The sequence below is a fragment of the Diorhabda sublineata genome, chromosome 11 (genome assembly GCF_026230105.1).
Source record: "Diorhabda sublineata isolate icDioSubl1.1 chromosome 11, icDioSubl1.1, whole genome shotgun sequence".
NCBI classification, from domain to species: Eukaryota; Metazoa; Arthropoda; class Insecta; order Coleoptera; family Chrysomelidae; genus Diorhabda; species Diorhabda sublineata.
In genome coordinates, this window is record NC_079484.1 from 11,374,498 (window position 1) to 11,386,053 (window position 11,556).

Sequence of the window (11,556 nt, forward strand, 5' to 3'; positions counted from 1 at the left end):
TCAGTCGTGCTGTCGCTTCTGTCGAATATACAGTGTCTTGTCCAGTTTTGTATATTATTATTATAATCAGTTTAGTCGATACGTAAACTTGAAAAGTCATTTGCAAAAACTCTTTAGAATGGAGAAGATCATGTAAGAATTGTTTAATCATCAGAAAGAAAATTTTAGAAGCTCATGCTCAGACTGGTTAGGTTAGGTAAACAATGTGGAACAACCTTGTTTTAAAAATAAAACAATTGTGTGTGTCAGCTCCGACGCACGACTGGAGTTTACTCCTTAAGTTCGATAGTCTAACCAGACGCAAAAAGAGTTTATTTAACTTAAAAAAGATTGATACTGTATAAAAGGGTAAATTTGTTAATTAATGAAAATAATATACATATATAAATATATATTTATTCAATTTATTCATTTCATATACATTTATTATAACTAATCGACGAAATATTTTACATTAAACTTTTTACAATAGTCAATAATCTCAATAATTCATATTGGGTTGATTATCTAATTTTATGTGTTGTTTTCAAATATATATTTATATGAACTACATCGATAATTATTAAAATATTTAATAAATACAAATTGCACATGCTCATACATATAATACATGAATTATAACGTACCTTGCACCACGTGTTTGTTAGATGTTCCGGCAATATCATCTACACCACTTTCTGCCATAGTTATTTGAAAATACTTTCAGTTCACTTTAGCGGAACACAATGATAAAAATTAAAACTTCACAATAACAATATTAATTATTGATAATTATAATAAAAACAGCAATATAAGTATGTCGACACTGACAAATTAGAAAGTTGCGCATCATAGGATGCGCACTAAAAACGTAACGAGGTCATTCATCGATAGATTTTACTCCTCACATTTTTCTCATACCGGGCCCCTTATATATGCAAATCCATTCTTAAGGAGTAAACTCCAATAAAATGTAAATGACAATGTCACCAAGCCTCCACGTGTTGAAATAAATGAGAATAGGCCTGCGTGGTGCACCATCAGCCAACTGCCTATTGTCCTGGGATATTAGATATTAGATTGTCTATTGACCTACGACATATGCTTCATTCGAGATGAGTTTTTGTCACTCAGTAGTTGAGATTTTCGATATTGAAACTGTATTAATTATTAGAAAAAGTATCGAAAGCTCTTTTAAATTTGTATGAGAAATTAATCAAGAAGGGGGTATCAACTTTTTGGCAATAGAGAATTTTTTCTTGATAATAATACTGCTTAATACTCTTGATATATACAGGCCTGATAAAAAAGATCTCAAGTCGAGTGAAGTAATATTTATTAATACCAGATAGAAAAAACAAAAGGGAGAGGCATACATGCCTATTCCTTTTTGACATATTTTTCAAGTCTATTTAGACATTCATCAGAACGCAGTTAAAAAAATAAACACTAGGTGTACAGAAGGAAAATACTGGTTTCAAACTTGAACAGTCGCAACAATTTCTGCGTTGCTTTAGCAGTATGGGTGCCCGACTTTAGCATGCAATATATCTAGCTATGGACCTGGGATGCCTCCATGTAATCCCAAAGTGACACAATAAGATCTGTGTTAATGGTTGATAACAGGACAATGTATCATTAGTTCCAAAATATTGTCGCCATAAGTTTTACGGCAAATAGTGTAACCTAAATTTTTAATGATCTGGAATATTTCCACTCCATAGTTGCTTCTTCACCGATTGATGAAGTTTTGCACTACTGACCGTCGGAACAATAACGCTATAGAAATGGAATTGCTCAACCCACCAAAAATGATATGTACACAAAATTAGCCGCTGATCATTTTGGATAATTTCTTGTGCCGTGTTAATTCACCTATTAAGACCCCGTCTGCGTGCTTTTTCACTATAAATGTTCATGATTTGATCATGAATGTAATATGTGGAGAAAAACTAATTACTGACTCGCACTTACACACAAGACCAATTTTCTAAGTGTCTTTTCATTTCATCTTGAGCCGTCTGGGAACTTTCACTACTTAACCACACGCTATCTGTTTTCATGAGACATGTAACCATCAAATGCTGCGACATGTTGTGATCAAGTCAAGGAATAGATTAAACTATCTTTATCGTACATATTTATAAGGTATTCTCTCTTATTTATTGTTAATAACAGATACCTTAACTGACATTCGATTTAATTTTCTATTTCAGATCCTTATGAAGGATGTATTACGGCCATATGTTCCTGAATATAAGGGCTTAGTAACAAGTGACGATGGAGAATGTTCTTATATACAATTACAGGATCTCTTAGGAGACTTTGTATCACCTTGCGTGATGGATTGCAAAATTGGTGTTAGAACATATTTAGAAGAAGAACTTGCCAAAGCTAAAGAGAAACCAAAATTGAGAAAGGTGAATTAGAAATCTGTATAAGATCAATGCACTATTACAATCAAAACGTGAAAAAATCTAAACAAAGCGGCTACCTTTTTTCGATTTATGAAAGAACAACTCTTAATTTAAAAAAGACTTTGAATGTGATTTTTGATCATTGATTTGTCGCTGAATTCATCTGTCTGAATTTTCATTTGATTGCTCAATTTTCGAGGTGAATGTTAATGAATTACCCAAATTATTATGCCTACTTTATATGTATTATTTATTTTGTATTTTTTGCATACTTTATTGATAAAGTTGAAGTTATGTATTTCGTATAAGATTCGAATATTTAGTTTATTTGAAATCATTGAAATTGTTCAATTACTTTTTTTGATAATTTCAACGACTTCATAAATATGAAACCTAAACGTCCCCGGCTGAAGACTTCTCTCAGAAACTGGTATTTGGCCTCAGTTTAAATGTATATGTTATCGACAAATCATGTAATTCAGGCATTCTATAAAATCCGGGTCTTTTTGGGAGAAGTATGGAATCGAGCTTTCATTCCTTGGTTCGACTAGGTATTCTATGAAATGTCTAGGCATTACATAAAATTCCGGAGTGAACTTAAGTCATGTATATAATATTCATATTAACTACGTGAGTTTGTATTAACAGAATTCATGTTTTGTGATAAAATGGGTTTCACAAGTCCTTTTCTTTTACCATTTCTCTTCTGTTGGTATAATTCACACAAATTTAGAAATACTGGAATTTTTTTTCTAACTGAACCTAACCTAACTTTTTATAGCGACGATGCATTCTGTTAACATTCTATCACTGCCGCCGTGACCAATAGAAATATGACATACACAATATCAAATAAATCTTCAATCGAGCAATAATATATCACTTGTGACTCGTTTTCAATCATAGGCGCAAAAAGCTTTTCTACTCCTTGAGTATTTAATACGTCAGAGGATAAAGTATCTTAATACAAAGTTAATATGAATATTATATACACCATCTAAGTTCACTACGGAATATCATGTAATGCCAGACATTTCATAGAATGCCTGAATTACATGATTTGTTGGTAACATATACATATACGTTACACCCAATTCGAGGAATGGCTAAGAACACTGTAAATTGGCTGGCTAATGTCCGATCTTTTCTTGATTTCGGGAATTGGCCGACCAGATCGTGAAGTGGCATGGGAGAATCAGCCAAAATATGATACACAATACTACAAAAATACTAATACGAGAAAAATAGCACTCTCCTCACAGTGAAATTGCTGTGGAAGAATCGGCCGAAATTGCCGATACGCCGTTTTGCGCGTTTTGGTCGAAAAGTTGGCTAAAGTAGAATGATCGATTAAATTATGTCGCACTAACATATAACTAGTACACAGTTGGAATGAAGAGTTAATATTAAATTAAACGCTACCGTATTTTAAATCAAAAGAAATTAAATTTTCAAAAAGAGATGAAACAGCGGGAAACACCATCAAAATAATTAAATTTTCAAAAGTTTCAGCAAATTACTAATTTATTTGGAAGGGTAATAAGATTCGCATTAACTGCATATCGAAGCATAATGAATGCAAAGCAGTTATGAATTCAAAATAGCTTAAACTTATGTACAGGGTGTCCCGTATAAGAAACGACACAGAGCAGAGGCGTGTAGGGGAGCTCAAAACAATTGGAGGGAAATTTACCTCTATACCAAGTTACATACTTGAGGAGTTATAGGGTATGACAGTAGGGCCCAACATTTAGAAAAAATTTATCAAATATATCAAATTTGGTACACTGTTAAGGGCATTAAGTAGAAGATAACAGAATTCCGGGGGTCCAATTAGAGGAGACCTAACCCTAAGGTTTTTTATCTGCCAGTTGATTAAAGAAAATTATTTCCACACCTTGAAAAATTTAATTTCAAACTTTTTTTTGCTGTTGTAACCTTCAACTAACTCCAAGCTGATGAAGATGATGTTGATAATGTTGTGATGCACCAGTTGGATCCTTGATTACACCTACACTCCAACCTGGCGACTTTAGAACTGTAAAATGAGGAAGGAAACGGTAATACTGTTGGAAACCACTAAAGGGGAGAAGAGTAGGTAGAATAGATCTGGATAAAAAAGAGCTTATGTTCAAACATACACAAAACCTAAATTTATATATTTAAAGTATAACCATACTGAAATATGTTCCATTCTATTCGTTCTGTTCCCCAAATAAATAGAAAATATCAATTTTAACCTAATTGAGTACACAAAATTAGCTTAACTTGATTTTTATGGAAATGTAAAAGTTAAAGAGATATTACAAAAACTTACAAGTGGAATAGTTTCACCAAAAATTTACTAAAATTTACTTTATGTTCAACCTTTGAGGCGTTGTAGATAGAAAACGTTTTAGAATCGACAAAGGGATTTTATTGAACTTTTCGAATTGAATGGGAGATCGAAAACATGTGAATACTGAACGACAATAGTTAAACAACGGAATATGAAAAATATTTGCAGGCCGATTGGCATGTTACAACCATCGAGTTATTATTAGAGCTTCGATATATAAAGCTCACCTAAATATAATTCTTTGTCTACTATACTAACAGCTACAGATTCCCATAGTTTTTTTGTGAAATCCAATGACAATTAAAAATTATTATTGTAGTTATCATCCAAAGTCAGATCCAATAGAATAATAGAATTATTATCACCAAATAATCATTACTAAAATCTATATTAAATTTATTTTCATATCTTTCAAGTCTATGATTCTGTCAAAAAATTCGTGAAAATCATATGTGTGAATAAATTGTTTGAATGTTGGTATTTCTACCTAAAACCTTCTCTCTACCTACCTCTACTGTTTTGTATCAAGATTTGACTGGTAAATACAATTTGGATAAAAATTTTTCTATATTTAAAGGTCTAACTAAGGATCTCGGTATCATTTAAAAAATTTAATTTTTGTTTTTGAAGTTCTATATACAGTAGCTATTTAATATATTAGTTTCTATTATCTAATATCTTTTGTCAGTTATTTAGATATAAATATTGTATTACTTGGCCTTTGATAATTATTATTTTGATATTTCTTGGTCAATTGAATTTGTTATACTGTTTTTCATTTTGTGACCCGTTTTCTAAAAAAGCAGTTAGTTGCTTCATCCAATTGGCCATACAATCTTTCAAAATGTTGATGTTCACCTACATATTCACGTTATTTTTCATGAAGCCAGTACATTCATTTATAAAAGAATTAAGTGCTTTTTTCTCCTGCATTAAAACGATGAACTGGAGCCCTATTTTGTGGAAATATAATTTGTGAAAACCCTATATACTTTTTCCAAAACTGAGCATGCTTTTCACGAAAAATGTGGGTATGTTATTTTAAATTTGAAATTTCTATTGATGAAAAACATACTTTCATCACTCAAACACAATACTTCATTATACCTATTGGTTTTAGATCATTTCTATTTGTTAATTTCTCAAAACTTCCACAGAAGTTTTTTCAACCATACAACGTAGATGGACACAACTAAAGCTGTAGAAGATGTAGGCTTTCGGCACTAGCATTTCTGCAACTATATCGTCATCATTGAGTTGTTTGACCGTATTTTTAGTGATTTGATTCATTATTGAGTACTACAAACAATATTCTGCATCTCTTCTTTCAAACATGGATGACCATATTAGTAGGCTACTGCCTCTTCATTGTCAGTAAATCTTCCCTGCAAAACGGGAGACCAGCAGTCTCGCGCTTGTTTAGATGGTCTTCCCAGTGGTGTCATCTTCCTTCTGGGCTGTTCATTTTTCCGTTCCTAACAAGTCTACTGTTTCCCATTCTTTTTATATGTTTGAGAATTATCGTCACTGTCTTATCCGTTCCATTTTCTGTCGTGTAGAGTTTTACCTTTTATACTTCTTAGTATTTTCATTTCGACTCTTCTCTTAGTCTGTAGTGTCCTACTCGTATCTGGTCATGTTTCTGCTGCGTATATAATGATAGGTCTTATAGGTTTTATGTACCTTGATTTTACTTTTGGTATTTAGGTGTTTGTTCTCTTACTTTGTTGAAAAGGTTTCCAAAGGTTTTCTACTCCCAGGTATTTTAAATGTTTCACTTGTTCGATAATTTATTAATCGATTTTCAAATTACATCGTATCGGTTCTTAGGACGTCACTAGGCATGTGGTCTTCTTAGTGTTGATTAGAATGTTTAGTTGCTTTGTTTCAGTGTTAAAGGAGTGCCTATGGAGATGATTTTCAGTATCGGCAATAAGGATAGCATCGTCAGCATAGCAGATGACGTGGAATAATGTGTTTCCCATTTTGAATGTCGCTTTTTTTGGCAGAGTTCCTATTATTTTATCCATTAACAAATTAAATACGAAGGGACTGAGTCTCCTTGTCTGATTTCTGTGCTTACATTTATATCTTCTGTTATTGTATGTCCCTCTGATTTTTGTTTTGCACTGGGTATAAATATATTGTATCAGGTTAATTAGTCTATGATTTAATCCTTTTTGGGATATCAGTTTGATAATGAATATTGCGTCAATAGTGGACCTGTTCTTTTGGAAGCCTTGTTATTATTCTTGTACACTTTAAGTTTCGGTGATTTTGTTCAGTATAATTTTTGTGGATACTTTAAAAGTACTGTAAAGCAGTGTTATTCTTCGATAATTTTCTAGATGCGTTTACTGTCCTTTTTTAAAAATGGTTACTGTTTTGATGTTCTTCCACTCGTTGAGTATGTTAGATTATTCTATGATGTTCTTAAACAATTGATAACGTCAACCTTCTGGAACTCACTAAAGGCAGCATTAATAATCACCATTTATCAAAGAATATTTAATCAATTGCTCCATCAAAACGAGTCTAAACTCAAATTAAATGTAGAAATTGTCATTAGCTTTCAAATGAGATATGATTTGCTTTCGCGCTCTAGTTTTTATTCATATTGGCTCCATAATTTTATTACTATTACACTTAGTAAAAGATAAATTTATATAGAGGATAGAAACACTTTTGACAACCACAGTATTACGGGAATAAAAACTCTGTAATTTTACCTAATACTTTTTTGGTCATAATTTTTGTGATCAGCATCATTTTTTGTTCCAATAGGATATGTACGATAAAATGTGCCAAATCGATCAGAATGCTCCAACAGAAGAAGAACATAAGCTCAAAGGAGTTACCAAGCCCCGATATATGGTTTGGCGAGAAACAATTTCATCCACAGCCACTTTAGGATTTAGAATCGAAGGTATTCGAAGTGCAGATGGCACCTCAACCAAGGATTTTAAAACAACTAAAACCAAAGAGCAAGTTATGGCTGCTTTCGAAAAGTTCACAGATGGATTTCCTCATGCCATAGTAAGTTCAATTAATCTGATAATAAACTGTTTCAAACTAAAAATTTTTACCTTTGCTTCTATGAATTGTTCTCTAATTACCCCATGACGATCGGTAGAAATGAATCTGGTCAGCGCCATTGTTTAACGATACTTTCTTCATCCAAAAATGTTTTAACCCTATATTCAATCTTTACCAGCGTTTCTACCAATATTCTTGAATAATAGTTTTTTTAATTATGTATTATGTATCAGGTTAGATTGAATTAAAAAGGTTCTACTATACTTTCTTTCATCTACTCTATTCCTTTTACCTTTTCAGGTGTAGAATGAGGATTCCGATTTCTCATGAGTCCATTTCTAAAATGTTTTCTATCATCTTCAATTTCTCTAAAGTTTCTGCCTGCATTATTATTCTCGTCAATTTTCTCTGCATTTCTGTATTGATTATTTATTTTGTAGATGTTGCTTGATTCTTTAACGCTAATAAGTCTCAGCATACTCTCAGTTTTAAGTTTTCTGAAAGTACTACCGACATATTTTCAGAGTTATAAATATTCTTTATAACTTTTTATAAAGTTGGCTACCTTTAAGTTCAAACTCTTAATATCCTGTAATTGAGGTATAATCTTTTATTTTTTCTATTTTACAGCCCAAATATATTCAGAGGTTGAAGGCTATCAAAGCCACTTTGGAAACTTCAGCTTTCTTTAATTCACATGAGGTAAGCGAGTATTAATATTACTACTTTAAAGTCTGTAGTGATAACACAGAAAGTAAGACTTATGCCACAGAAACAAAGAGAAAAATGAGAATAATGAATTTAATAATATGAAAATTTAAGGGAAACACCTTTTGCCATAGAATACAGAGCACAGATACATTAGATGTTGTCAGGAGCTGTCAATAGAAAGACGAATAGAGCAGATTGAAGTGTTAAACGGACTAGAACTAGAGCTGAATACATACGTTCAGTCAGTCTGACACCACAGCTGAACATCACTGTCAGAGGATAGTGGCAGTATTGGAAGAACCTTTTTACAAGAAGAAGAAGACGAGTAAACATGAACTATTATATATTCTATGGAGATGTCTCAAAAAAGAGTTTAGAATAATAGAAGATTCTATTCACATTAAAGACATTGACATGCCTTAATTTGAGCGTATCAAAGAAATTTGTGTTATTCATGCAACTGTGATTTAATACGCTGTCCAATGAGGTTTGTCGATCAAGATTAGGTCCGTTGTTTTAGTGATATTACTTCTTTATGAACAAATATGAAGTTTCACATATAGATCGGTCAACTCATTCATATATTCTTAGTTGTTTATAGTTGACACATCAAGGTTTTTATGTGCAGTAGAAAAACTTTTTTATATTAATTTTGGAAGGTGTAGCACCTCAACAAATTCATGAACAATTCTTATAAGGGTATAAGGAATAATATATAAAAGGTGTCTCAAAATAAAGTTCACATTTAAAATAACAATTTTAAGAAAAGTAATGAGTTTATTGAGAAAATATTCGAGCACAAAAATTGCCTTTGATGGTTTGGCAGGTATTTGCCGTGTTAGCTATCATTTGACATAACCCCACAATAGGTGTTGAATCGGGACTGCGTGGAGGCCAACTTATTTCACCTCTCTTGGAGATCAATTTGCCAGGAAAATTTCACGAACTCGTGACTGAGATTTATCGGACGTGTGTGAAGTTGCTCCATCCTGCTGGACCCATGTTCTTTGATTATAAAGTTTTGCCATTCAGGGACGAATAAGTCGTCTAACATATGAACATAACGATCTGAATTCACTGTAACTATGCGCTTCTTCATATTCAAAAAAGTATATAATTCCTCGCGTTGACATCGCATCACATAATTTATAGGTTTCTGATGTTTGTGTTTTGGATTGTTTACTCTCCAGTAGCGACAATTTCGCTTGTTGATGTGTCCATTAAGATGGAAATTGTCTTCATTCGAAAACAAGATGTTGGTAAACATTGGAAAGCGCTTAAACATCTGGTTTGCGAAGTTAAGTCTCTGACCAGCATCCTGAGGCTTTAATTTTTTATCCCCCTGAATTTTTAGAAGTGCAGTCCCTAATTTGTGTAAATTACGAAATAATAATGTTTATGCACTTTCCAAGACGCTTCAGAATGGTCAAGTCACGCTTGTCACGAACAGACTGAGTAACACTAGTTATGTTTTCGATTGTTCTAGAAGAACTTGAACACCTTGTATATTCGAATAGCTGAATTCATACGTCCAAAACGTGTATCAACGTCAGGAAACATAACATTTACCAATATCAAAAGAAGACACAATATTTGGAGCGTATTAGAAAGGATAAAAAGGATTTTTACGTTGTTTTCGAATTGTAGATGTGACTTGGGTCTCACCATGATCCTAACTTAAAACTAGAGGTATTGCATATTGGCTCCAAAGCTAGTTAAGGGCTCAACTGCATGTAAAAATTCATCCATCATGATTATCTACCCAATGACATAGCCCAAAAAACCATTTTTCGTCATGATTATACATCACATCGCTCAAAAAACTAAAGCGAAAATCAGTGAATCAAAGTGTGAACTTTTGCAACATTCACATTATTCGCTAGACTTGGCTTCCTCTGACTTCTCACAATTAAATAGTTTTGTTAGATTCTTACTTCAAAGATGAAATCCATAAATTATTAGATCATTGGAACAAGTGTATTTTAGTTGAGGGTGTTTATATTAAAAAAATCACTTTAAAATTATATAAACGTGAATTTATTAAATAACGAAGTAGTTTGGATGTTTCAAATAATGTGTGTTAGAGGACAAAAATGAAATACTACACAACTATACTTGGCAGCATTAATATTACCTTAATAAAAATTTCAATTACTTAATCTTATTTTGTCATTATTATTTTTATTATAACTATAATCACTAATTATTTTCAGGTAATTGGAAGTTCACTTCTTTTTGTTCACGATCGATTTAGTGCCAATGTTTGGTTAATAGATTTCGCTAAGACAATAATTCTTCCTGAAAACATGAAGATAACCCACAACTCCAAATGGAAAGTAGGTAACCACGAAGATGGTTACTTAATTGGCGTTAATAACTTGATTAAAATTTTTATGACTATGCTGGAGCAGCAACCGATAACTGTCAGTCCACCATTAGCGTTGCAAGATCCTCCAGAAGTGACTCAAACTCCGATTGAGAAGACTTGACAGACATCTAATTGAGAAATGCCAGAAGTTAAAATACCCAGGAGGAGTAATACTTTTGTTTATAGCCGATTCATACTTCCGTATTAAACAATAAAAAGAAGTAATTTGAGAGTATTTTAAAATTTTTAGATTAGAAATTCAAATTTTGAATTGTTTATAAAATTTTGTTAGTGTTTGGATTCTAATATCAATTGAGTATGGAAAATGTCGAATTAAGGTTATTGAGCCTTAATATTCTATTGTAAATATTACATTTATTATTTATTATTTAACTACTGATAATGTATTTTATCAATTTGAGACGATTCATTGCACTTATATTTATATCAACTATACAGACTAATGAGTTTTGAATATCATGTAAAAAATGTAATAAAATCGTTTCAAAACTTGAATATTTGTTTCATTAGTACTAATCCACAGTTTGGAAAATGGGCAGATAGTACAAATGCTACGAATAAAATAATTTGTATGAATAAGTATTTGAAAAATCTACAGATATTTCATTTGTAGGTATTCTAAACTAAGTTGAAATAACAGCCATTGTTTTGAATAAAGAATTTTTAACAAAATCTACTAATTTACT

General features: G+C 31.9%; 1 protein-coding gene across 4 annotated transcripts in view; it reads left to right on the forward strand.

Moving 5' to 3' along the window:
* The window catches only part of LOC130450481 (uncharacterized), a 247,827-nt gene extending 236,462 nt beyond the window's left edge, over nt 1-11,365 (forward strand). For all 4 annotated transcript variants that reach the window (XM_056788878.1, XM_056788881.1, XM_056788880.1 and 1 more), the window contains exons 6-9: nt 2,196-2,399; nt 7,519-7,770; nt 8,401-8,472; nt 10,695-11,365. In XM_056788878.1, the coding sequence (XP_056644856.1) occupies nt 2,196-2,399; nt 7,519-7,770; nt 8,401-8,472; nt 10,695-10,970 (804 nt within the window). In that variant the 3' untranslated portion in view covers nt 10,971-11,365. The remainder of the gene's footprint in view (nt 1-2,195; nt 2,400-7,518; nt 7,771-8,400; nt 8,473-10,694) is intronic.
* The last annotated feature ends 191 nt before the right edge of the window (nt 11,366-11,556 follow it).